This window comes from Oncorhynchus tshawytscha, linkage group LG26 (assembly GCF_018296145.1).
Source record: "Oncorhynchus tshawytscha isolate Ot180627B linkage group LG26, Otsh_v2.0, whole genome shotgun sequence".
Classification (NCBI taxonomy): Eukaryota; Metazoa; Chordata; class Actinopteri; order Salmoniformes; family Salmonidae; genus Oncorhynchus; species Oncorhynchus tshawytscha.
Genome location: NC_056454.1, coordinates 53,291,998 through 53,319,925, shown reverse-complemented (window position 1 = coordinate 53,319,925; position 27,928 = coordinate 53,291,998). Strand labels below are relative to the sequence as shown.

At 42.8% G+C, this 27,928-nt stretch overlaps 1 protein-coding gene across 1 annotated transcript; it reads right to left on the bottom strand.

Annotated features, from left to right (window-relative positions):
- Window positions 1-293: 293 nt before the first annotated feature.
- Window positions 294-27,928, bottom strand: zgc:162707 (UPF0524 protein C3orf70 homolog B). The gene is made up of 3 exons (XM_024380307.2): window positions 27,413-27,928; window positions 8,974-9,271; window positions 294-8,517 (listed from the first exon to the last, which is right to left on the bottom strand). The coding sequence occupies exons 1-3, from the start codon at window positions 27,594-27,596 to the stop codon at window positions 8,223-8,225; spliced, it is 777 nt and encodes a 258-aa protein (XP_024236075.2). The 5' UTR covers window positions 27,597-27,928; the 3' UTR covers window positions 294-8,222.

The following is a 27,928-nucleotide window of genomic DNA, read 5'->3' as shown; positions in this document are numbered from 1 at the left end:
TTAACCGAAAAGTATCTCTCGTTGTTCTAATCTCTCAGTGTTCATCTCAATGTGCACCAAATTCATCCCTCCTACTGGCTTAAGGCAAAGACAAGAGCGTCTTAAAATCCTAGAAACTCTGAGAAAGGCAAAATGACACTCCACCGGCAGCACTCAAGACTACATCAAACACAAGAACAGCTGTCATCATAATGCCTCCAGGGCAAAAGGTCTGAATAAGGAGCCTGTCAGAGTAATGATGTGATTCAATCTGTTTATACAAAATGTCTGTAAAACAAGGAGAGCAGGAGACATTCAATTTATTTTATGTTTATTTGTATGAAAATAAGAGCTAGAATAACAACAGGAACGTAATAAGAAAGGCGGTATATCTGCATCACATTGTTGAGAGCTGATTATGCATTATGTGAAGTGTACCTAAATACAGCACTCTGCTTCCTTGTCTCTGAAGATGGAAGACACTACAGAGTGACAACATGTCCTCAGCCCTTCCCTGTTTTAAAAAAGGGAACAGCTGTTGACAACTGATCTAATTCTAGCCATGTGTGAGTTTGTGAGGCTACAGTACTGAGATGAGAACATAGTCTATTCTAGAACACAGAGGCTATGCCACTCCAAACCAGCAGTCCATTCTAGAGCACAGAGGCTATGACATTCCAAACCAACAGTCCATTCAAGAACACAAACCAACAGTACATTCGAGAACACAGAGGCTATGACATTCCAAACCAACAGTCCATTCTAGAACACAGAGGCTATGCCATTCCAAACCAGCAGTCCATTCTAGAGCACAGAGGCTATGCCATTCCAAACCAGCAGTCCATTCTAGAGCACAGAGGCTATGACATTCCAAACCAACAGTCCATTCAAGAACACAAACCAACAGTACATTCGAGAACACAGAGGCTATGACATTCCAAACCAACAGTCCATTCTAGAACACAGAGGCTATGCCATTCCAAACCAGCAGTCCATTCTAGAGCACAGAGGCTATGCCATTCCAAACCAGCAGTCCATTCTAGAGCACAGAGGCTATGACATTCCAAACCAACAGTCCATTCTAGAACACAAACCAACAGTCCATTCTAGAACACAGAGGCTATGAAATTCCAAACCAACAGGCTAGTCTAGAACACAGAGGCTATGACATTCCAAACCAACAGTCCATTCTAGAACACAGAGGCTATGACACTACAAACCAACAGTCCATTCTAGAACACAAACCAACAGTCCATTCTAGAACACAGAGGCTATGACAATCCAAACCAACAGTCTATTCTAGAACACAGAGGCTATGACACTCCAAACCAACAGTCCATTCTAGAACACAAACCAACAGTCCATTTGAGAACACAGAGGCTATGACACTCTAAACCAACAGTCCATTCTAGAACACAGAGGCTATGACACTCCAAACCAACAGTCCATTCTAGAACACAGAGGCTATGACATCCACCAAGCCAACAGTCCATTCTAGAACACAGAGGCTATGACACTCCAAACCAGCAGTCCATTCTAGAGCACAGAGGCTATGACATTCCAAACCAACAGTCCATTCTAGAACACAGAGGCTATGAAATTCCAAACCAACAGTCCATTCTAGAACACAGAGGCTATGACATTCCAAACCAACAGGCTAGTCTAGAACACAGAGGCTATGACATTCCAAACCAACAGTCCATTCTAGAACACAGAGGCTATGACACTACAAACCAACAGTCCATTCTAGAACACAAACCAACAGTCCATTCTAGAACACAGAGGCTATGACATTCCAAACCAACAGTCTATTCTAGAACACAGAGGCTATGAAACTCCAAACCAACAGTCCATTCTAGAACACAAACCAACAGTCCATTCTAGAACACAGAGGCTATGACATTCCAAACCAACAGTCTATTCTAGAACACAGAGGCTATGACACTCCAAACCAACAGTCCATTCTAGAACACAGAGGCTATGACATTCCAAACCAACAGTCCATTCTAGAACACAGAGGCTATGATATCCACCAAGCCAACAGTCCATTCTAGAACACAGAGGCTATGACACTACAAACCAACAGTCAGTTCTAGAACACAAACCAGCAGTCCATTCTAGAGCACAGGGGCTATGCCATTCCAAACCAACAGTCTATTCTAGAACACAGAGGCTACGACACTCCAAACCAACAGTCCATTCTAGAACACAAACCAACAGTCCATTCTAGAACACAGAGGCTATGACATTCCAAACCAACAGTCCATTCAAGAACACAATCCAACAGTCCATTCGAGAACACAGAGGCTATGACATTCCAAACCAGCAGTCCATTCTAGAGCACAGGGGCTATGCCATTCCAAACCATCAGTCCATTCTAGAGCACAGAGGCTATGACATTCCAAACCAACAGTCCATTCAAGAACACAAAACAACAGTCCATTCGAGAACACAGAGGCTATGACATTCCAAACCAACAGTCCATTCAAGAACACAATCCAACAGTCCATTCGAGAACACAGAGGCTGTGACATTCCAAACCAACAGTCCATTCTAGAACACAGAGGCTATGACATCCACCAAGCCAACAGTCCATTCTAGAACACAAACCAACAGTCCATTCGAGAACACAGAGGCTATGACACTCCAAACCAACAGTCCATTCTAAAACAGAGGCTATGATATTCCAAACCAACAGTCCATTCAAGAACACAAACCAACAGTCCATTCGAGAACACAGAGGTTAAGACATTCCAAACCAACAGTCCATTCTAGAACACAGAGGCTATGCCATTCCAAACCAGCAGTCCATTCTAGAGCACAGAGGCTATGCCATTCCAAACCAGCAGTCCATTCTAGAGCACAGAGGCTATGACATTCCAAACCAACAGTCTATTCTAGAACATAAACCAAAAGTCCATTCGAGAACACAGAGGCTAAGACATTCCAAACCAACAGTCCATTCTAGAACACAGAGGCTATGCCATTCCAAACCAGCAGTCCATTCTAGAGCACAGAGGCTATGCCATTCCAAACCAGCAGTCCATTCTAGAGCACAGAGGCTATGACATTCCAAACCAACAGTCTATTCTAGAACACAGAGGCTGACACTACAAACCAACAGTCTATTCTAGAACACAGAGGCTATGACACTCCAAACCAACAGTCCATTCTAGAACACAAACCAACAGTCCATTCTAGAACACAGAGGCTATGACATTCCAAACCAACAGTCTATTCTAGAACACAGAGGCTATGATACTCCAAACCAACAGTCCATTCTAGAACACAAACCAACAGTCCATTCTAGAACACAGAGGCTAGGACATTCCAAACCAACAGTCTATTCTAGAACACAGAGGCTATGACATCCTCCAAGCCAACAGTCCATTCTAGAGCACAGAGGCTATGACATTCCAAACCAACAGTCCATTCTAGAACACAGAGGCTATGCCATTCCAAACCAGCAGTCCATTCTAGAGCACAGAGGCTAGGACATTCCAAACCAACAGTCCATTCTAGAACACAGAGGCTATGACATTCCAAACCAACAGTCCATTCAAGAACACAAACCAACAGTCCATTCGAGAACACAGAGGCTGTGACATTCCAAACCAGCAGTCCATTCTAGAGCACAGAGGCTATGACATTCCAAACCAACAGTCCATTCAAGAACACAAACCAACAGTCCATTCGAGAACACAGAGGCAATGACATTCCAAACCAACAGTCTATTCTAGAACACAGAGGCTATGACATCCTCCAAGCCAACAGTCCATTCTAGAGCACAGAGGCTATGACATTCCAAACCAACAGTCCATTCTAGAACACAAACCAACAGTCCATTTGAGAACACAGAGGCTATGACACTCCAAACCAACAGTCCATTCTAGAACACAGAGGCTATGACACTCCAAACCAACAGTCCATTCTAGAACACAAAGGCTATGACACTCCAAACCAACAGTCCATTCTAGAACACAGAGGCTATGACATTCCAAACCAACAGTCCATTCTAGAACACAGAGGCTATGACATTCCAAACCAACAGTCTATACTAGAACACAGAGGCTATGACATCCTCCAAGCCAACAGTCCATTCTAGAACACAGAGGCTATGACACTCCAAACCAACAGTCCATTCTAGAACACAGAGGCTATGACACTCCAAACCAACAGTCCATTCTAAAACACAGAGGATGTGACGCTCCAAACCAACAGTCCATTCTAGAACACAGAGGCTATGACATTCCAAACCAACAGTCCATTCTAGAACACAGAGGCTATGACACTACAAACCAACATTCCATTCTAGAACACAAACCAACAGTCCATTCTAAAACACAGAGGATATGACGCTCCAAACCAACAGTCCATTCTAGAACACAGAGGCTATGACATTCCAAACCAACAGTCCATTCAAGAACACAATCCAACAGTCCATTCGAGAACACAGAGGCTGTGACATTCCAAACCAGCAGTCCATTCTAGAGCACAGAGGCTATGACATTCCAAACCAACACAGAGCACAGAGGCTATGACATTCCAAACCAACATCAAGAACACAAACCAACAGTCCATTCGAGAACACAGAGGCTATGACATTCCAAACCAACAGTCTATTCTAGAACACAGAGGCTATGACATCCTCCAAGCCAACAGTCCATTCTAGAACACAGAGGCTATGACACTCCAAACCAACAGTCCATTCTAGAACACAGAGGCTATGACACTACAAACCAACAGTCCATTCTAGAACACAAACCAACAGTCCATTCTAGAACACAGAGGCTATGACATTCCAAACCAACAGTCTATTCTAGAACACAGAGGCTATGACACTCCAAACCAACAGTCCATTCTAGAACACAAACCAACAGTCCATTCTAGAACACAGAGGCTATGACATTCCAAACCAACAGTCCATTCTAGAACACAAACCAACAGTCCATTCTAGAACACAGAGGCTATGACATTCCAAACCAACAGTCCATTCAAGAACACAGAGGCTATGCCATTCCAAACCAGCAGTCCATTCTAGAGCACAGAGGCTATGCCATTGCAAACCAACAGTCCATTCAAGAACACAAACCAACAGTCCATTCTAGAACACAGAGGCTATGACATTCCAAACCAACAGTCCATTCTAGAACACAGAGGCTATGACACTCCAAACCAACAGTCCATTCTAGAACACAGAGGCTATGACACTCCAAACCAACAGTCCATTCTAGAACACAGAGGCTATGACACTCCAAACCAACAGTCCATTCTAGAACACAGAGGCTATGACACTCCAAACCAACAGTCCATTCTAATGAGTAGTATTGCACAGTACTGTATGGTATTGGATAGTACTGAACAGTACTGTATGGTAATGAATAGTACTGAACAGTACTGTATGGTAATGAATAGTACTGAACAGTACTGTATGGTAATGAATAGTACTGAACAGTACTGTATGGTAATGGATAGTACTGAACAGCACTGTATGGTAATGACAGGTACTGAACAGTACTGTATGGTAATGACAGGTACTGAACAGTACTGTATGGTAATGACAGGTACTGAACAGTACTGTATGGTAATGAATAGTACTGAGCAGTACTGTATGGTAATGAGTAGTACTGAACAGTACTGTATGGTAATGGGTAGTACTGTATGGTAATGAGTAGTACTGGACAGTACTGTATGGTAATGCATAGTTCTGAACAGTACTGTATGGTAATGTAAAGTACTGAACAGTACTGTATGGTAATGAATAGTACTGAACAGCACTGTATGGTAATGGGTAGTACTGTATGGTAATGAGTAGTATTGAACAGTACTGTATGGTAATGAGTAGTACTGGACAGTACTGTATGCTCATGCATAGTTCTTAACAGTACTGTATGGTAATGGTGGTAGTACTGGATAGTACTGTATGGTAATGTAAAGTACTGAACAGTACTGTATGGTAATGGGTAGTACTGTATGGTAATGAGTAGTATTGAACAGTACTGTATGGTAATGAGTAGTACTGGACAGTACTGTATGGTAATGCATAGTTCTGAACAGTACTGTATGGTAATGGTGGTAGTACTGGACAGTACTGTATGGTAATGTAAAGTACTGAACAGTACTGTATGGTAATGAATAGTACTGGACAGTACTGTATGGTAATGCATGGTCCTGAACAGTAATGTATGGTAATGGTGGTAGTACTGTATGTTAATGAGTAGTACTAAACAGTACTGTATGTTATTGGATAGTACTGAACAGTACATTATGGTAATGAATAGTACTGAACAGTACTGTATGGTAATGAATAGTACTGAACAGTACTGTATGGTAATGGGTAGTATTGTATGGTAATGGATAGTACTGAACAGCAATGTATGGTAATGGTTTGTAGTACTGTATGTTAATGAGTAGTACTAAACAGTACTGTATGTTATTGGATAGTACTGAACAGTACATTATGGTAATGGATAGTACTGAACAGTACATTATGGTAATGAATACAGTACAGTATGGTAATGAGTAGTACTGAACAGTACTGTATGGTAATGGATACAGTACGGTATGGTAATGAGTAGTACTGAACAGTACTGTATGGTAATGGATACAGTACAGTATGGCAATGAGTAGTACTGAACAGTACTGTATGGTAATGGATACAGTACAGTATGGTAATGAGTAGTACTGAACAGTACTGTATGGTAATGGGTAGTATTGTATGGTAATGAATAGTACTGAACAGTACTGTATGGTAATGAATAGTACTGAACAGTACTGTATGGTAATGGATAGTACTGAACAGCAATGTATGGTAATGGTTTGTAGTACTGTATGTTAATGAGTAGTACTAAACAGTACTGTATGTTATTGGATAGTACTGAACAGTACATTATGGTAATGGATAGTACTGAACAGTACATTATGGTAATGAATACAGTACAGTATGGTAATGAGTAGTACTGAACAGTACTGTATGGTAATGGATACAGTACAGTATGGTAATGAGTAGTACTGAACAGTACTGTATGGTAATGGATACAGTACAGTATGGCAATGAGTAGTACTGAACAGTACTGTATGGTAATGGATACAGTACAGTATGGTAATGAGTAGTACTGAACAGTACTGTATGGTAATGGGTAGTGCTGAACAGTACTGTATGGTAATGGATACAGTTCTGTATGGTAATGAAAAGTACTGAACAGCACTGTATGGTAATGGATACAGTACAGTATGGCAATGAGTAGTACTGAACAGTACTGTATGGTAATGGATGCAGTACAGTATGGTAATGAGTAGTACTGAACAGTACTGTATGGTAATGGGTAGTACTGAACAGTACTGTATGGTAATGGGTAGTACTGAACAGTACTGTATGGTAATGAGTAGTACTGAACAGTACTGAATGGTAATAGATACAGTACAGTATGGTAATGGATACAGTGCAGTATGTGCTGTGCTTTTATTCTGAGCAGTTGCTCTGGTGTGAACGACCACCTCAAGAGGAAAGGAGACAGTAACTTCACTGCTTCCGGTCAAGGTAATAAAGTACATAGTAGCTGTGGGAATCACTGGTCCTCTTTCCTCTTAGGTTACCATGCTTTGCTCTGGTAAACATGTGATTTGGTATTTCCACACTGTATCATTGGCTGATAGGAGTTGAGTAGTTGGGTCTTCACAGGTAGAGGAAGGAATGTGCTTTCTTGATTGTCAAACAACTTCAAAGTTCTCTCTGAAAATTTCAACTGTGATTCTATTTTTAGAAGCAGGCAGGAGTTGTTGGCAAGGCTTGGTAGTTGGTAGTTAAGGGGCTGATAAAGGCTGTGATTGGCTGTTGATGGACTAGTAAGTAGTGTATTTGGTCAGGTGCTGTGAGTGTTAAAGGACATGTTTTCCTCTGTATTTCTAGTCAAATCTTTGCTACAGTAGACAGCTCCATCTATCTAACAAACCATGCAGGGGTTCTGGAGAGATATAGAGTGGGGTGGATAAACCAGAGACCATCCAAACCTGGGATCCTTCACCGTCTCTGAGAAAACACATAGGGTCATTATCATGTGGGGTTACCTACTGTATATCTGACCACAACAAAGTCAACTCCACTAGGTGGACTGTAGGTCCCTTAAATCCAACTCAAGAAATCTGGAGCTGTTTTTCAAATGCTCCCAGGGAGGCTGTGTGCTCCATATATATAGTAGAATATAGTTGTATCTCTCTGGTGTGCTCAGTGAAGTGTCTGTCTGTCACACAGTGGTCTCAATCTTCTCGATGATCTCCACCATGGACTTAGAGGGAGACAACAGAGAGGTCTCATCCTGGTCCCAGAGACTACAGAGGCTAGATTTCCCATCTCCATCGGCGCTCAACACTTCATTCTGATCCTCTGACTCTGACTCACAGGATTCCAGGTAGTGCCGACCTAGCGCGTTGATCCCAGAGTCCTCGGAGCTGGATGGAGAGGAGCAGTGGTCCATCTTGGGGCCTTTCAGCTTGTCTACAGGGCTGTGGTGGTGGTGCTCCCTCTGGACTACTGGGGTGCTGTAGTAATGCTTGTCCACAGAGCTTTTGTAGTGTTGTGGTATTGTGTTGTAGTCCACAGAGGGGTGATGCTTGTCTAGAGACGATTTGTGTTGCTTCTCACTGTGTGCAGTGGGATTGTGTTGGTGCACAGGGCTTTTGTGGTGGGGCTTGTCCACGGGGGGCTGTAGTGTGTTGTGGTGGTGGTCATTGTGAACAGATCGTGTTGGCTTACTGGGAGGAGGCACCTGAGGAGGTGCCGCAGCAGGAGGAGGTGCCGCAGCAGGAGGAGGTGCAGCAGCAGGAGGAGGTGCCGCAGCAGGAGGAGGTGCCGCAGGAGGAGGAGGTGCAGCATCAGGAGGAGGTGCCGCTGGAGGAGGAGGTGCAGCATCAGGAGGAGGTGCCGCAGCAGGAGGAGGTGCAGCATCAGGAGGAGGTGCCACAGCAGGAGGAGGTGCAGCATCAGGAGGAGGTGGCGCAGCAGGAGGAGGTGCCGCAGCAGGAGGATCAGGGATGGGAGGAGGAGAACGTTGAACATAACACATCTTCCCGTTGATGCGTTTGACGATGTAGTCGTCGATGAAGAGGTCTGCTATGACACAGTATTTGGGCGACTGAAGGAACGGTGGGGACTGGAAGCAGGGGGCGATCTTCAGGAAGCGTTCGGTGAGGGAGACAGACAGGTTCATGGTGGGTGGGGACTCAGAGGGGTCAGAGGGTACCGCCGTGCTCGGCAGCTGGCACACACTGGTCATGGGCTGGTAAACATATTTACCTGCACAGACAGGAAGAGAAACACAACAGAAGAAATGTAAATATACTAATCAAGACAAGAGCCTCTAGATGACTCCTGGTGCTTTGACTCTGAGCCGTTTCGAATACTGACAACCTGGGATTAACAATCAGATATTCATCAAACTAACGACGAGTTTAACAATCAGATATTCATCAAACTAACGACAAGAGTTTAACAATCAGATATTCATCAAACTAACGACAAGAGATTAACAATCAGATATTCAGAGTTAAAGGTGGAGGCTAAACAGTAGAGTTAAAGGTGGAGGCTAGACAGTAGTGTTGAAGAGAGAAGATTGAAAAGCATTTGCTAAAAATAAAAAATAAACTACAATATGAGATAAACAGTATTTCTCGTTGGTACTGTAGGCCTAATCGTATACACCACATTTATCCGGGCATTTCAGCGGATCATTTGAATCACTAGGCTGCTGCACATTTTAGATGGAGACATTAAAATCGTGAGATTACATCTGACTGAGATTACGATGTTACGGACTGCTACCATGTGAAGGTCTAAACTGCTACTACTGCTGAGACGCTGATAGCAAACTGAAAATTGCTTCTGGCTGCGTCTCGAATTAGCACCCTATTTCCTATATAGTACACTACTTTAGGCATTGTGGGCCCTGGACAAAAGAAGTGCACTATAAAGGGAATAGGGTGCCATTTGGGATGCAGAGATACGCTTTCTACTGTGCTGAGGATTTCCAAACCTGTCGCAGAGAGAATCAATAAAGAGACTATGTTCACTGTTGAGCCTGTCAGGTATGGTTATGACTCCTGCTTTACGTTTTCAGACAGTCAGGATGTAAACAGACAGTAGTACTACGAGTGGTAGTAGTAGTAACAGTAGTAGGAGTAGTAGTAGTAGTAGTAGTAGTAACAGTAGTAGTGGTAGTAGTAGTAACAGTAGTAGTAGTAGTAGTAACATTAGTAGTAGCAGTAGTACTAGTAGTAGTAACAGTAGTAGTAGTAGTAGTAGTAGTAACAGTAGTAGTAGTAACAGTAGTAGTGGTAGTAGTTGTAGTAGTAGTAGTAGTAGTAACAGTAGTAGTAGTAACAGTAGTAGTGGTAGTAGTAGTAGTAACAGTAGTAGTAGTAGTAGTGGTAATGGTAGTAGTAGTAGTAGTAGTAGTAGTAGTAGTAGTAACAGTAGTAGTGGTAGTAGTAGTAGTGGTAGTAGTAGTAGTAGTAGTAGTAGTAGTAGTAGTAGTAACAGTAGAAGTAGTAACAGTAGTAGTAGTAACAGTAGTAGTGGTAGTAGTTGTAGTAGTAGTAGTAGTAACAGTAGTAGTAGTAGTAACAGTAGTAGTAGTAGTAGTAACAGTAGTAGTAGCAGTAGTAGTAGTAGTAGTAGTAACAGTAGTAGTAGTAGTAGTAGTAGTAGTAGTAACAGTAGTAGTGGTAGTAGTAGTAACGGTAGTAGTAGTAGTAGTAACAGTAGAAGTAGTAACAGTAGTAGTAGTAACAGTAGTAGTGGTAGTAGTTGTAGTAGTAGTAGTAGTAACAGTAGTAGTAGTAACAGTAGTAGTGGTAGTAGTTGTAGTAGTAGTAACAGTAGTAGTGGTAGTAGTAGTAGTAGTAGTAGTAACAGTAGTAGTAGTAACAGTAGTAGTGGTAGTAGTTGTAGTAGTAGTAGTGGTAACAGTAGTAGTAGTAGTAGTGGTAGTAGTAGTAACAGTAGTAGTAGTAGTAGTAGTAGTAACAGTAGTAGCAGTAGTGGTAGTAACAGTAGTAGTAGTAGTAGGAAAAGTAGTAGTAGTAGTAATAATAACAGTAGTAGTAGTAGTAGTAACAGTAGTAGTAGTAGTAGTGGTAGTAGTAGTAACAGTAGTATTAACAGTAGTAGTAGTAGTAGTAAAAGTAGTAGGAGAAGTAACAGTATTAGTAGCAGTAGTAGTAGCAGCAGTAACAGTAGTAGTAGTAACAGTAGTAACAGTAGCAGTAGTAACAGTAGTAATAGTAGCAGCAGTAACAGTAATAGTAGCAGCAGTAACATTAACAGTAGTAGTGTATTAATATCAGTAGTAACAGTGGTAGTAGTAGTAATATTAGAAGTAGCAGTAGTAGTAGTAGAATAAGTAGAAGCGGTAGTTGGTAGTTGTGGTAGTAGTAGTAGTAACAGTAACAGTAGTAGTAGTAGTAGTAGTAGTATCAATAGTAACAGTGGTAGTAGTAGTAATAGTAGTAGTAATATCAGTAGTATTAGCAGCAGTAGTAGTAACAGTAGTAGTGTATTAGTATCAGTAGTAACAGTGGTAGTAGTAGTAATATTAGAAGTAGCAGTAGCAGTAGCAGTAACAGTAGTAGTAGTAGTAGTAGTAGTAGTAGTAGTAGTAGTAGTAGTAACAGTAGTAGTGGTAGTAGTAGCAGTAACAGTAGTAGTGGTAGTAAAAGTAGTAGTGGTAGTAGTAGTAGTAACAGTAGTAGTAGTAGTAACAGTAGTAGCAACAGTAGTAGTGGTAGTAGTAGTAACAGTAGTAGTAGTAGTAACAGCAGTAGTAGTAACAGTAGTAGTAGTAGTAGTAACAGTAGTAGTGGTAGTAGTAGTAACAGTAGTCCTAGTAGTAGTAGTAGTGGTAGTAACAGTAGTAGTAGTAATAACAGTAGTAACAGTAGTAGTAGTAGTAGTGGTAGTAGTAGTAACAGTAGTAGTGGTAGTAGGGATTGTAGTAGTAGTGGCCGTTGTAGTAACAGTAGTAGTAGTAGTAGTAACAGTAGTAGTAGTAGTAACAATAGTAGTGGGCGTAGTAGTAACAGTAGTACTAGTAGTAGTGGTAGTAGTAGTGAAAGTAGTAGGAGAAGTAACAGTATTAGTAGTAGTAGAAGTAACAGTAGTAGTAGAAGTAACAGTAGTAGTAGTAACAGTAGCAGTAGTAACAGTAGTAACAGTAGCAGTAGTAACAGTAGTAACAGTAGTAGTAGTAGTAGTGGTAGTAGTAGTGAAAGTAGTAGGAGAAGTAACAGTAGTAGGAGAAGTAACAGTATTAGTAGCAGTAGTAGTAGCAGCAGTAACAGTAGTAGTAGTAACAGTAGTAACAGTAGCAGTAACATTAACAGTAGTAGTGTATTAATATCAGTAGTAACAGTGGTAGTAGTAGTAATATTAGAAGTAGCAGTAGTAGTAGTAGAATAAGTAGAAGCAATGGTAGTTGTGGTCGTAGTAGTGGTAGTAGTAACAGTAACAGTAGTAGTAGTAGTAGTAGTAGTATCAATAGTAACAGTGGTAGTAGTAGTAATAGTTGTAGTAATATCAGTAGTAGTAGCAGCAGTAACAGTAACAGTAGTAGTAGTAATAGTAGCAGCAGTAGTAGTAACAGTAGTAGTAGTAGTAGTATCAATAGTAACAGTGGTAGTAGTAGTAAAAGTAGTAGTAATATCAGTAGTAGTAGCAGCAGTAGTAGTAACAGTAGTAGTGTATTAGTATCAGTAGTAGTGGTGGTAGTAGTAGTAGTAACAGTAGTAGTAGTAACAGTAGTAGTAGTAACAGTAGTAGTAGTAGTAGTAGTAGTAGTAGTAGTAGTAGTAAAAGTAGTAGGAGAAGTAACAGTATTAGGTATTAGTATAAGTAACAGTAGTAGTAGAAGTAACAGTAGTAGTAGTAGTAACAGTAGTAATAGTAGCAGTAGTAGTAGCAGCAGTAACAGTAACAGTAGTAGCAGCAGCAGTAACAGTAACAGTAGTAGTAGTAGTAGTAGTAGTAGTAGTAGTATCAATAGTAACAGTGGTAGTAGTAGTAATAGTAGTAGTAATATCAGTAGTAGTAGCATCAATAGTAGCAACAGTAGTAGTCTACTAGTATCAGTAGTAACAGTGGTAGTAGTAGTAATATTAGAAGTAGCAGTAGCAGTAACAGTAGTAGTGGTAGTAGTAGTAGTAACAGTAGTAGTGGTAGTAGTAGTAACAGTAGTAGTAGTAGTAACAGTAGTAGTGGTAGTAGTAGCAGTAACAGTAGTCGTGGTAGTAGTAACAGTAGTAGTGGTAGTAAAAGTAGTAGTAGTAATGGTAGTAGTAGTAGTAACAGTAGTAGTAGTAGTAGTAGTAACAGTAGTAGTGGTAGTAGTAGTAACAGTAGTAGTAGTAGTAGTAGTAACAGTAGTAGTGGTAGTAGTAGTAACAGTAGTAGTAGTAGTAGTAGTGGTGGTAGTAGTAGTAGTAACAGTAGGTAGAAACAGTAGTCGTGGTGGTAGTAGTAGTAGTAACAGTAGTAGTAGTAGTAGTAGTAACAGTAGTAGTGGTGGTAGTAGTGGTGGTAGTAGTAGTAGTAACAGTAGTAGTAGTAGTAGTAGAAACAGTAGTAGTGGTGGTAGTAGTAGTAGTAACAGTAGTAGTAGTAGTAACAGTAGTAGTGGTGGTAGTAGTAGTAACAGTAGTAGTAGTAGTAGTAGTAACAGTAGTAGTAGTAGTAGTAGTGGCAGCAGCAACATTAGTAGCATTAATAGCAATATAAGTAGTAGCAACAGTAGTCGTATTAGTAACAGTAGTGGTAGAAGTAGAAGTAGTAGTAGTAGTGGTATTAGTGGTATTAGTAGTACTAGTAGTAGTAACAGTAGTAGTGGTAGTAGTAGTAGTGGTAGTAGTAACGATAGTAGTAGTAGTAACAGTAGTAGTGGTAGTAGTAGTAGTAACAGTAGTAGTAGTAACAGTAGTAGAAGTAGTAGTAGTAGTAGTAATAGTAGTAGGAGAAGTAACAGTATTAGGTATTAGTAGAAGTAACAGTAGTAATAGTAGCAGTAGTAGTAGCAGCAGTAACAGTAACAGTAGTAGCAGCAGCAGTAACAGTAACAGTAGTAGTAGTAGTAGTAGTAATAGTAGTAGTAGTAATATCAGTAGTAGTAGCATCAATAGTAGCAACAGTAGTAGTGTATTAGTATCAGTAGTAACAGTGGTAGTAGTAGTACTATTAGAAGTAGCAGTAGCAGTAACAGTAGTAGTGGTAGTAGTAGTAGTAACAGTAGTAGTGGTAGTAGTAGTAACAGTAGTAGTAGTAGTAGTACCAGTAGTAGTGGTAGTAGTAGCAGTAACAGTAGTAGTGGTAGTAAAAGTAGTAGTAGTAATGGTAGTAGTAGTAGTAACAGTAGTAGTAGTAGTAGTAACAGTAGTAGTAGTAGTAGTAGTAGCAACAGTAGTAGTGGTAGTAGTAGTAACAGTAGTAGTAGTGGTAACAGTAGCAGTAGTAGTAGTAACAGTAGTAGTGGTAGTAGTAGTAACAGTAGTACTAGTAGTAGCAGTAGTGGTAGTAACAGTAGTAGTAGTAGTAGGAACAGTAGTAGTAGTAGTAATAATAACAGTAGTAGTAGTAGTAGTAACAGTAGTAGTAGTATTAGTGGTAGTAGTAGTAACAGTAGTAGTAGTAGTGGTCTAAGTAGTAACAGTAGTATTAACAGTAGTAGTAGTAGTAGTAAAAGTAGTAGGAGAAGTAACAGTATTAGTAGAAGTAACAGTAGTAGTAGTAACAGTAGTAATAGTAGCAGTAGTAGTAGCAGCAGTAACAGTAGTAGTAGCAGCAGTAACATTAACAGTAGTAGTGTATTAATATCAGTAGTAACAGTGGTAGTAGTAGTAATATTAGAAGTAGCAGTAGTAGTAGTAGAATAAGTAGAAGCGGTAGTTGGTAGTTGTGGTAGTAGTAGTAGTAACAGTAACAGTAGTAGTAGTAGTAGTAGTAGTATCAATAGTAACAGTGGTAGTAGTAGTAATAGTAGTAGTAATATCAGTAGTATTAGCAGCAGTAGTAGTAACAGTAGTAGTGTATTAGTATCAGTAGTAACAGTGGTAGTAGTAGTAATATTAGAAGTAGCAGTAGCAGTAGCAGTAACAGTAGTAGTAGCAGTAGTAGTAGTAGTAGTAGTAGTAGTAACAGTAGTAGTGGTAGTAGTAGCAGTAACAGTAGTAGTGGTAGTAAAAGTAGTAGTAGTAGTGGTAGTAGTAGTAGTAACAGTAGTAGTAGTGGTAGTAGTAGTAGTAACAGTAGTAGTAGTAGTAGTAGTAGTATCAGTAGTAGTAGTAGAAGTAGTAGTAGCAACAGTAGTAGTGGTAGTAGTAGTAACAGTAGTAGTAGTAGTAACAGTAGTAGTAGTAACAGTAGTAGTGGTAGTAGTAGTAACAGTAGTACTAGTAGTAGTAGTAGTGGTAGTAACAGTAGTAGTAGTAATAACAGTAGTAACAGTAGTAGTAGTCATAGTAGTAGTGGTAGTAGTAGTAACAGTAGTAGTGGTAGTAGTGATCGTAGTAGTAGTGGCCGTAGTAGTAACAGTAGTAGTAGTAGTAGTAACAGTAGTAGTAGTAGTAACAATAGTAGTGGGCGTAGTAGTAACAGTAGTACTAGTAGTAGTGGTAGTAACAGTGGTAGTAGTAGTAGTAACAGTAACAGTAGTAGTAGTAGTAACAGTAGTAGTAGTAGTAACAGTAGTAGTAGTAGTAGTAGTAGTAGTAACAGTAGTAGTAGTAGTAACAGTAGTAGTAGTAGTAGTGGTAGTAGTAGTGAAAGTAGTAGGAGAAGTAACAGTATTAGTAGAAGTAACAGTATTAGTAGAAGTAACAGTAGTAGTAGAAGTAACAGTAGTAGTAGTAACAGTAGCAGTAGTAACAGTAGTAACAGTAGCAGCAGTAACAGTAGTAGTAGCAGCAGTAGTAGTGTATTAATATCAGTAGTAACAGTGGTAGTAGTAGTAATATTAGAAGTAGCAGTAGTAGTAGTAGAATAAGTAGAAGCAATGGTAGTTGTGGTAGTAGTAGTGGTAGTAGTAACAGTAACAGTAGTAGTAGTAGTAGTAGCAGCAATAGTAGTAACAGTAGTAGTAGTAGTAGTAGTAGTATCAATAGTAACAGTGGTAGTAGTAGTAATAGTTGTAGTAATATCAGTAGTAGTAGCAGCAGTAACAGTAACAGTAGTAGTAGTAGTAGTAGCAGCAGTAGTAGTAACAGTAGTAGTAGTATCAATAGTAACAGTGGTAGTAGTAGTAATAGTAGTAGTAATATCAGTAGTAGTAGCAGCAGTAGTAGTAACAGTAGTAGTGTATTAGTATCAGTAGTAACAGTGGTAGTAGTAGTAATATTAGAAGTAGCAGTAGTAGTAGTAGAATAAGTAGTAGCAGTGGTAGTTGTGGTGGTGGTGGTGGTAGTAGTAGTGGTAGTAGAAGTAGTAGCTGTAGTAGTAGTAGTAACTGTACTAGAGAAGTACATGTGGTAGAGTAGTACATTTAGTAGTGTTAGTAGTAGTTGTAATAGTAGCAGTAGTAGTGGTAGTAGTAGTAGTGGCAGCAGCAACAGTAGTAGCATTAATAGCAATATAAGTAGTAGCAACAGTAGTCCTATTAGTAACAGTAGTGGTAGAAGTAGAAGTATTAGTAGTAGTGGTATTAGTAGTAGTAGTAGTGGTAGAAGTAGTAGTAGTAGTGGTATTAGTGGTAGTAGTAGTAGTAGTAGTAGTTACTACCCTCTCCACTACTGTTCCATCGATGTGGATAGGGGTGTTCCCTCTGCTGTTTCCTGAAGTCCACAATCATCTCCTTAGTTTTGTTGACGTTGAGTGTGAGGTTATTTTCCTGACACCACACTCCGAGGGCCCTCACCTCCTCCCTGTAGGCCGTCTCGTCGTTGTTGGTAATCAAGCCTACCACTGTTGTGTCGTCCGCAAACTTGATGATTGAGTTGGAGGCGTGCGTGGCCACGCAGTCATGGGTGAACAGGGAGTACAGGAGAGGGCTCAGAACGCACCCTTGTGGGGCCCCAGTGTTGAGGATCAGCGGGGTGGAGATGTTGTTGCCTACCCTCACCACCTGGGGGCGGCCCGTCAGGAAGTCCAGTACCCAGTTGCACAGGGCGGGGTCGAGACCCAGGGTCTCGAGCTTGATGACGAGCTTGGAGGGTACTATGGTGTTGAATGCCGATCTGTAGTCGATGAACAGCATTCTCACATAGGTATTCCTCTTTTCCAGATGGGTTAGGGCAGTGTGCAGTGTGGTTGAGATTGCATCGTCTGTGGACCTATTTGGGCGGTAAGCAAATTGGAGTGGGTCTAGGGTGTCAGGTAGGGTGGAGGTGATATGGTCCTTGACTAGTCTCTCAAAGCACTTCATGATGATGGAAGTGAGTGCTACGGGGCGGTAGTCGTTTAGCTCAGTTACCTTAGCTTTCTTGGGAACAGGAACAATGGTGGCCCTCTTGAAGCATGTGGGAACAGCAGACTGGTATAGGGATCGATTGAATATGTCCGTAAACACAACAGCCAGCTGGTCTGCGCATGCTCTGAGGGCGCGGCTGGGGATGCCGTCTGGGCCTGCAGCCTTGCGAGGGTTAACACGTTTAAATGTTTTACTCACCTCGGCTGCAGTGAAGGAGAGGCCGCATGTTGTCGTTGCAGGCCGTGTCAGTGGCACTGTATTGTCCTCAAAGCGGGCAAAAAAGTTATTTAGTCTGCCTGGGAGCAAGACATCCTGGTCCGTGACTGGGCTGGTATTCTTCTTGTAGTCCGTAATTGACTGTAGACCCTGCCACATACCTCGTGTCTGAGCCGTTGAATTGAGATTCTACTTTGTCTCTATACTGACGCTTAGCTTGTTTGATAGCCTTGCGGAGGGAATAACTGCACTGTTTGTATTCAGTCATGTTACCAGTCACCTTGCCCTGATTAAAAGCAGTGGTTCGCGCTTTCAGTTTCATGCGAATGCTGCCATCAATCCACGGTTTCTGGTTAGGGAATGTTTTAATCGTTGCTATGGGAATGACATCTTCAACGCACGTTCTAATGAACTCGCACACCGAATCAGCGTATTCGTCAATGTTGCTGTCTGACGCAATACGAAACATATCCCAGTCCACGTGATGGAAGCAGTCTTGGAGTGTGGAATCAGCTTGGTCGGACCAGCGTTGGACAGACCTCAGCGTGGGAGCTTCTTGTTTTAGCTTCTGTTTGTAGGCAGGGATCAGCAAAATGGAGTCGTGGTCAGCTTTTCCGAAAGGAGGGCGGGGCAGGGCCTTATATGCGTCGCGGAATTTAGAGTAACAATGATCCAAGGTTTTTCCCGCCCTGGTTGCGCAGTCGATATGCTGATACAATTTAGGGAGTCTTGTTTTCAGATTAGCCATGTTAAAATCCCCAGCTACAATGAATGCAGCCTCAGGATGTATGGATTCCAGTTTGCAAAGAGTCAAATAAAGTTCGTTCAGAGCCATCGATGTGTCTGCTTGGGGGGGAATATATACGGCTGTGATTATAATCGAAGAGAATTCTCTTGGTAGATAATGCGGTCTACATTTGATTGTGAGGAATTCTAAATCAGGTGAACAGAAGGATTTGAGTTCCTGTATGTTTCTGTCATCACACCACGTCTCGTTAGCCATAAGGCATACGCCCCCGCCCCTCTTCTTACCAGAAAGTTGTTTGTTTCTGTCTGCGCGATGCGTGGAGAAACCCGCTGGCTGCACCGCCTCCGATAGCGACTCTCCAGTGAGCCATGTTTCCGTGAAGCAAAGAACGTTACAGTCTCTGATGTCCCTCTGGAATGCTACCCTTGCTCGGATTTCATCAACCTTGTTTTCAAGAGACTGGAGATTGGCGAGAAGAATGCTGGGGAGTGGTGCACGATGTGCCCGTCTCCGGAGTCTGACCAGAAGACCGCCTCGTTTCCCTCTTTTACGGAGTCGTTTTTTTGGGTCGCCGGCTGGGATCCATTCCGTTGTCCTGGTTGAAAGGCAGAACACAGGATCCGCTTCGTGAAAGTCATATTCTTGGTCGTACTGATGGTGAGTTGACGCTGATCTTATATTCAGTAGTTCTTCTCGACTGTATGTAATGAAACCTAAGATGACCTGGGGTACTAATGTAAGAAATAACACGTAAAAAAACAAAAAACGGCATAGTTTCCTAGGAACGCGAAGCGAGGCGGCCATCTCTGCCGGCGCCGGAAGTTAGTAGTAGTAGTGGTGGTGGTGGTGGTAGTAGTGCTAGAGTAGTAGTAGTAGTAGTAGTAGCAGCAGCAGTAGTAGTAGTAGTAGTATTAGTAGTAGCTGTAGTCATAGTAGTAGTGGTAGTAGTAGTAGTAGTGGTGGTGGTAGTCGTAGTAGTGGTGGTAGTAGTAGTATTAGTAGTAGCAGTAGTAGAGTAGTAGTAGTAGTAGTAGTGGTGGTAGTCAGTCACTCCAGTTTGTTATATCTGGAGTACTTCTCCTGTCCTATTCGGTGTCCTGTGTGAATTTAAGTGTGCTCTCTCTAATTCTCTCTTTCTTTCTCTCTCTCGGAGGACCTGAGCCCTAGGACCATGCCTCAGGACTACCTGACATGATGACTCCTTGCTGTCCACAGTCCACCTGGCCGTGCTGCTGCTCCAGTTTCAACTGTTCTGCCTTATTATTATTGGGCCATGCTGGTCATTTATGAACAATTGAACATCTTGGCCATGTTCTGTTATAATCTCCACCCGGCACAGCCAGAAGAGGACTGGCCACCCCACATAGCCTGGTTCCTATCTAGGTTTCTTCCTAGGTTTTGGCCTTTCTAGGGAGATTTCCTAGCCACCGTGCTTCTAAACCTGCATTGCTTGCTGTTTGGGGTTTTAGGCTGGGTTTCTGTACAGCACTTTGAGATATCAGCTGATGTACGAAGGGCTATATAAATCAATTTGATTTGAAATTTGATTTAGTAGTAGTGGGAGAGTAGTAGTAGTAGTTGTGGTGGTAGTAGTAGTGGTGGTGGTGGTAGTGGTAGTAGTAAAAGTAATGAAGTAGGAGGATAAATTGGAACTACGTTTTAGAGCAGTGTCCTGTCCAAGATTGACATGTAATCTGGTCAAGTACATCATGACCAATCTTTCTTTGAGGGTGAAAGTGAAGATTAAGTCATCCTACCTGATTCAATGGAAGAATGCCTGTCTAGTCAGTCTGAGCTTCCTACCTGATTCAATGGAAGAATGCCTGTCTAGTCAGTCTGAGCTTCCTACCTGATTCAATAGAAGAATGCCTGTCTAGTCAGTCTGAGCTTCCTACCTGATTCAATAGAAGAATGCCTGTCTAGTCAGTCTGAGCTTCCTACCTGATTCAGTAGAAGAATGCCTGTCTAGTCAGTCTGAGCTTCCTACCTGATTCAGTAGAAGAATGCCTGTCTAGTCAGTCTGAGCTTCCTACCTGATTCAGTAGAAGAATGCCTGTCTAGTCAGTCTGAGCTTCCTACCTGATTCAGTAGAAGAATGCCTGTCTAGTCAGTCTGAGCTTCCTACCTGATTCAGTAGAAGAATGCCTGTCTAGTCAGTCTGAGCTTCCTACCTGATTCAGTAGAAGAATGCCTGTCTAGTCAGTCTGAGCTTCCTACCTGATTCAGTAGAAGAATGCCTGTCTAGTCAGTCTGAGCTTCCTACCTGATTCAGTAGAAGAATGCCTGTCTAGTCAGTCTGAGCTTCCTACCTGATTCAGTAGAAGAATGCCTGTCTAGTCAGTCTGAGCTTCCTACCTGATTCAGTAGAAGAATGCCTGTCTAGTCAGTCTGAGCTTCCTACCTGATTCAGTAGAAGAATGCCTGTCTAGTCAGTCTGAGCTTCCTACCTGATTCAATAGAAGAATGCCTGTCTAGTCAGTCTGAGCTTCCTACCTGATTCAGTAGAAGAATGCCTGTCTAGTCAGTCTGAGCTTCCTACCTGATTCAGTAGAAGAATGCCTGTCTAGTCAGTCTGAGCTTCCTACCTGATTCAGTAGAAGAATGCCTGTCTAGTCAGTCTGAGCTTCCTACCTGATTCAGTAGAAGAATGCCTGTCTAGTCAGTCTGTGAACCTTGATCTGCTTAATTCAACTATGAATATAGTTGCAGTAAATGAAAAGCATTAAATAATTGGAGCAATATAACTCAGGATGAAAAGGAGTTGAGGGCGCCGGAGGAGATGACTGCCGTTTTCCGGGCTCCTAACCAATTGTGCATTGTGTGTATTTTTTTGCGTTATTTGAAACTTATTCAAATGTTTCTGCCACCGTCTCTTATGACCGAAAACAGCTTCTGGATATCAGGACAGCAATTACTCACCTCGTACTGGAAGAAGATTTTTACTTTAACGAGTCGGATGCGAAGGATTTACTTCAGACACCCGACAAGGCCCAAATCCCATCATTCACATGAAGAAGAGAAGGAGATATCGGGGTCGTAGGTCAGGGTGCCTTGTAAGGATGCAACAGTGAGTGAGTAATCCCCCTCTACCATCAGTCCTATTAGCCAACGTGCAATCACTGGATAACAAAATGGATGAGCTCAGATCAAGAATATCCTGCCAACGGGACATTAAACTGTAATATCTTATGTTTCACTGAGTCGTGGTGAACGACGACATGGCTAACAAACAGCTGGGGTTTTCGGTCCATCGGCAAGATAGAACAGCTGCCTCCGGTAAGACAAAAGTCCAAAAGGGACTACAAAGGGAAGCACAGCCTAGAGCTGCCCAGTGACACGAGCCTACCAGACAAGCAAAATAACTTGTTTGCTCGCTTCGAGGCAAGTAACACTGAAACATGCATGAGAGCATCAGCTGTTCCGGACGATTGTGTGATAAAGCTCTCCGTAGCCGACGTGAGTAAGACCTTTAAACAGGTCAACACACCAGGCCGCAGGGCCAGACGGATTACCAGGATGTGTACTCCGAGCATGCACTGTTTAACTGGCAAGTGTCTTCACTGACATTTTCAACATGTCCCTGACCGAGTCTGTAATACCAACCTTTTTCAAACAGACCACCATAGTCCATGTGCCCAAGAACCCTAACACGCTGACCAGACCGGACACGTCACGTGCGCGAGCGTCGCAAATAAAATTTAGAAATACATGTTATTCAATTATTGCACCCACACTGCTCGCGTGCGCCAACGAGTGTCTGCTACACCAAGGGCTAAAATAGAACTCCTATTTCTGACGCAGATCATGCTGAAAGTCCTGCCTCTCCCATCTCCTCATTGGTTATACCCACGTGGGTGACTGAAAGATGAACTGTTTTTCCGGTAGTTGTGGTAATACAATGAAAGTTTAGATGCGATAAATTAAATCACCATATAAGTTAAACGATGAAAAAGAAGAGGTAGTAGAGGTCCTTGTGCATTTCAGGTAAAATAACAACTCAATGTCTATATCCCAGGACAAATTAGCTAGCAACAGCGAGCTAGCTAAATTGGACAAATTAACGTAAGCTAGCAAGTGCAAGCTAGCTAGCTAAATTGCCATACATGTTTAATGATTTTCGACCTGTCCCCAAATTAATGTCATTGGTTCAGAGTTTGTTTTGATATTTTAACCTGCGTGATCGCGTTTGGTGTAGGGGGGCAAAATAAATGTATGCACGATGGCGCACGCGCGCAGCCGGTTTGGGTTCCAAAAGTGTCTTCACATTTTTAACCTCTCCCTGTCTGAGTCTGTAATACCAACAAGTTTCAAGCCGACCACCATAGTCCCTGTGTCCAAGAACACTAAGGTAACCTGCCTAAATGACTACCGACCCGTAGCACTCATGTCTGTAGCCCTGAAGTGCTTTGAAAGACTGGTCATGGCTCACATCAACACCATTATCCCAGAAACCCTAGACCCACTCCAATTTGCATGCTGCTCCAACAGATCCACAGATGATGCAATCTCTATTGCACTCCACACTGCCCTTTCCCACCTGGACCTAAGGAACACCTATGTGAGAATGCTGTTCATTGACCTCACCTCAGCTTTCAACACCATAGTGCCCTGAAAGCTCATCAATAATCTAAGGACCCTGGGACTAAACACCTCCCCCCTGCAACTGGATCCTGGACTTCCTGACAGGCCTCCCCCAGGTGGTAAGGGTAGGTAACAACATATCTGCCACACTGATGCTCAACACTGGGGCCCTTCAGGTGTGTGTGCTCAGTCCCCTCCTGTACTCCCAGTTCACACATGACTGCATGGCAAAGCAAGACTCCAACACCATCATTAAGTTAGCTGATGACACAACAGTGATAGGCCTGATCACAGACAACGACGAGACAGCCTATAGGGAGGAGGTCAGAGATCCGGCCGTGTGGTTCCAGGACAGCAACCTCTCCATCAACGTGATCAAGACAAAGGAAATGATTGTGGACTACTGGAAAAGGAGGACCGAACAGGACCCCATTAACATCGATGGGCTGTAGTGGAGCAGGTTGAGAGCTTCAAGTTCCTTGGTGTCCACATCACCAACAAACTATCGTGGTCCAAACAAACCAAGACAGTCATGAAGAGGGCACGACAAAGCCTAATCACCCTCAGGAGACTGAAAAGTTTTGGCATGGGTCCTCATATCCTCAAAAAGTTCTACAGTTGCACCAGAGGGCATCCTGACTGGTTGCATCACCGCCTGGTATGGCAACTGCTCTGCCTCCGACCACAAGGCACTACAGAGGGTAGTGCATACGGCCCAGTACATCACTGGGGACAAGCTTCCAGGACCTCTATACCAGGCGGTGTCAGACGAAGGCCCAAAAACTTGCCAAAGACTCCAGCCCCCCTAGTCACTGACTGTTCTCTCTGCTACCGCACGGCATGCGGTACCGGAGCGCCAAGTCTAGGTCCAAAAGGCTTCTTCTACCCCAAAGCCATAAGACTCCTGAACAGCTAATCAAATGGTTACCCGGATTGCATTGCCCCCCCACCTCAACCCCCATTTTTACGCTGCTGCTATGTTGTTTATGCATAGTCACTTTACCTCTACCTACATGTGCAAATTACCTTGACTAACCTTTGCTCCCGCACACTGACTGTACCGGTACCCCCTGTATATAGCCTCCACATTGACTAGCCTCCATATTGACTCTGTATCAGTACCCCCTGTATATAGCCTCCACATTGACTACCCCCTGTAGCCTCCCCCCTGTATATAGCCTCCACATTGACTCTGCCTCCATATTGACTCTGTATCAGTACCCCCTGTATATAGCCTCCACACTGACTCTGTCCTGGTACTACCCCTGTATATAGCCTCCACATTGACCTGTACCCCATAGCCTCCACATTGACTCTGTACCTGTACTACCCCTGTATATACTCCATACTGCTCTGTCCTGGTACTCCCATTGACTCTGTACCGGTACCCCCTGTATATAGCCTCCACATTGACTCTTGTACCCCCTGTATATAGCCTCCACATTGAAGTACCCTGTATATAGACTCCACATTGACTCTGTACCGTAACACCCTGTATATAGCCTCCACATTGACTCTGTACCGGTACCCCCTGTATATAGCCTCCACATTGACTCTGTACCGGTACCCCCTGTATATAGCCTCCACATTGACTCTGTACCGGTACCCCCTGTATATAGCCTCCACATTGACTCTGTACCGTAACACCCTGTATATAGCCTCCACATTGACTCTGTACCGTAATACCCTGTATATAGCCTCCACATTGACTCTGTACCGTAACACCCTGTATATAGCCTCCACATTGACTCTGTACCGGTACCCCCTGTATATAGCCTCCACATTGACCCTGTACCGTAATACCCTGTATATAGCCTCCACACTGACTCTGTACCGTAACACCCTGTATATAGCCTCCATATTGACTCTGTACTGGTACCCCCTGTATATAGCCTCCACATTGACACTGTACCGTAACACCCTGTATATAGCCTCCACATTGACTCTGTACCGTAACACCCTGTATATAGCCTCCACATTGACTCTGTACCGTAACACCCTGTATATAGCCTCCACCTTGACTCTGTACCGTAACACCCTGTATATAGCCTCCACCTTGACTCTGTACCGTAACACCCTGTATATAGCCTCCACATTGACTCTGTACTGTAACACCCTGTATATAGCCTCCACATTGACTCTGTACCGGTACCCCCTGTATATAGCCTCCACATTGACTCTGTACCAGTACCCCCTGTATATAGCCTCCACATTGACTCTGTACCAGTACCCCCTGTATATAGCCTCCACATTGACTCTGTACCAGTACCCCCTGTATATAGCCTCCACATTGACTCTGTACCGGTACCCCCTGTATATAGCCTCCACATTGACTCTGTACCGGTACCCCCTGTATATAGCCTCCACATTGACTCTGTACCGGTACACCCTGTATATAGCCTCCACATTGACTCTGTACCGGTACCCCCTGTATATAGTCTCGCTACTGTTATTTTATTGCGCCTTAATTATTTTATACTTCAGTTAATTTTAGTAAATAATTTCTTTACACTTTTTTTCTTAAAACTGCATAAGGTCTTGTAATACATATCACTGTAAGGTCTAGACCTATTGTATTCAGGGGCATGTGACAAATAAAATTTGATTTGATCCTTTGTCAAATTGATGATCATCAATCAACGTAAATGTTAAAGCCTATAGACTACTGGGAAATAAGAAAAGCCTAACCCCTCAGTGGTACTCTTTCACTAGGATAATGTGATTGAGTTGTTGACAATAGCGGCCTATACTTCCTACAGCACTGCTTGCCTAGCAGCCTGGTCTCATAGACTGGACTTAACATAGTAAACGCCAATCTGGGAAACTCAAATTAGTTATGTTTTGGTTATATAAGTCAGCTGAGCAATGGGCTGGATAAATGTAACGAATCAAGGAAGCAATAGAGCAAAAACAAGCTTCTATTGTGGGATCTGATGGGTTCTGACAGTTGAACTAAGCTCATGAGGCATTTATAAATTACAATACTAAAAGTATATATACTAAAAGTATATTACAAGGCTAAAAGTATGTGGACACTTGTTCGTTTAACATCTCATTCCAAAATGATGGGTATTAATATGGAGTTGGTCCCTCCTTTGCTGCTATAACAGCCTCCACTCTTCTGGGAAGGCTTTCCACTAGATGTTGGAAAGATTGCGATGTTGGAAGATTGCTATAACAGCCTCCACTCTTCTGGGAAGGCTTTCCACTAGATGTTGGAACATTGCTGCTATAACAGCCTCCACTCTTCTGGGAAGGCTTTCCACTAGATGTTGGAACATTGCTGCTATAAAAGCCTCCACTCTTCTGGGAAGGCTTTCCACTAGATGTTGGAACATTGCTGCAGGGACTTGCTTCCATTCAGCCACACGAGCATTAGTGAGGTCGGGCGATTAGGCCTGGCTTGCAGTCTGCAATTCCTGCAATTCATCCCAGAGGTGTTCGATGGGGCAGAAGTCAGGGCTCTGTGCAGGCCAGTCAAGTTCTTCCACACCGATCTCAACTAACCATTTCTGTATGGACCTTGCTTTGTGCATAGGGGTATTGTCATGCTGAAACAGAAAAGGGCCTTCCCCAAACTGTTGCCACAAAGTTGGAAGCACAGAACAAAGGGGCCTAGCCCGAACCATGAAAAACGCCCCAGACCATTATTTGTCCTCCACCAAACTTCACAGTTGGCACTATGCATTCAGACATGTACCGTTCTCCTGGCCCCAAACTTTAAGGTGATGCATTCTTGTAGGTAGCGTACTCCTGGCATCCGCCAAACCCAGATTCATCCACTGCCAGATTCATCCACTGCCAGATTCATCCACTGGCACATTCATCCACTGCCAGATTCATCCACTGCCAGATGGTGAAGCATGATTCATCACTCCAGAGAACACGTTTCCACTGCTAACCATTGGTCATTGTGATCTCAGGCTTGTGTGCGGCTGCTCGGCCATGGAAACCCATTTTATGGAGCTATTGTGCTGACATTGCACGTTGCTTCCACTCGGTAGTGAGTGTTGCAACCGAGGACAGATGATTTGTACAGGCTTCAGCACTCAGTGGTCCTGTTCTGTGAGCTTGTGTGGCCTACCACATTGCGGCTTACAGTTGACTGGGGCAGCTCTAGCAGGGCAGACATTTGATGAACTGACTTGTTGGAAAGGTGGCATCCTATGATGGTGCCATGTTGAAAGTCACTGAACTCTTCAGTAAGGACCATTCTACTGCCATTGTTTGTCTATGGAGATTGCATGGTGGTGTGCTCGATTTAATACACCTGTCAGCAACGGGTGTGGCTGAAATAGAACCCACTCATTTGAAGGGGTGTCCACATAATTGTGTATATATAGTGTATATTCTTCCAGAATAAATGGGTATATATCATTAATTTAGAATACATTTAACAAAAAAATGCATGTTATGACTGTGTTATTGTTTGCTAATAGCTACTTACAGTGGCACCAGCCCAAGTGGCAGCACCAGTGCAATTTGAAGCACTTTCCATGGCTGTGCGTGGCGCATATTAACAGCCCATCGCACGGCAAGAAGTCCGGTCTCCCCGCGCAGCTGCGGGCCAGTGCCTGCGCCTCGTCCAACTTATCACTCTTCGGACACTTCTGGGCTCCAAAACCTGCCATGACCACATCGCCGATCACACCGATACACAGGCGAACATCCGTCCGGTCAGATATCACATAACGGGGCGGAAATATCTAATCCGATTCTGTCCGGACAGGGAATACAATCTGAAAGTCTACTGTAAAACAAACGTCCGAAAATATGATGTAGCGCGTTGTTTTGGGATAGGCAAAAGCAAAACGAAACGCCCTATAAAAGTTGATATAGAATAGAAATTCAGTGTTCAATCAATGCAGAGGCGGGTTAATTATCCGGCTGTGCTTTGGAATCTATCGTTCTTCGAAGAAGCGAGTCGCACTTTCGATGTTCCAGAGATCAATCAATCCATCCA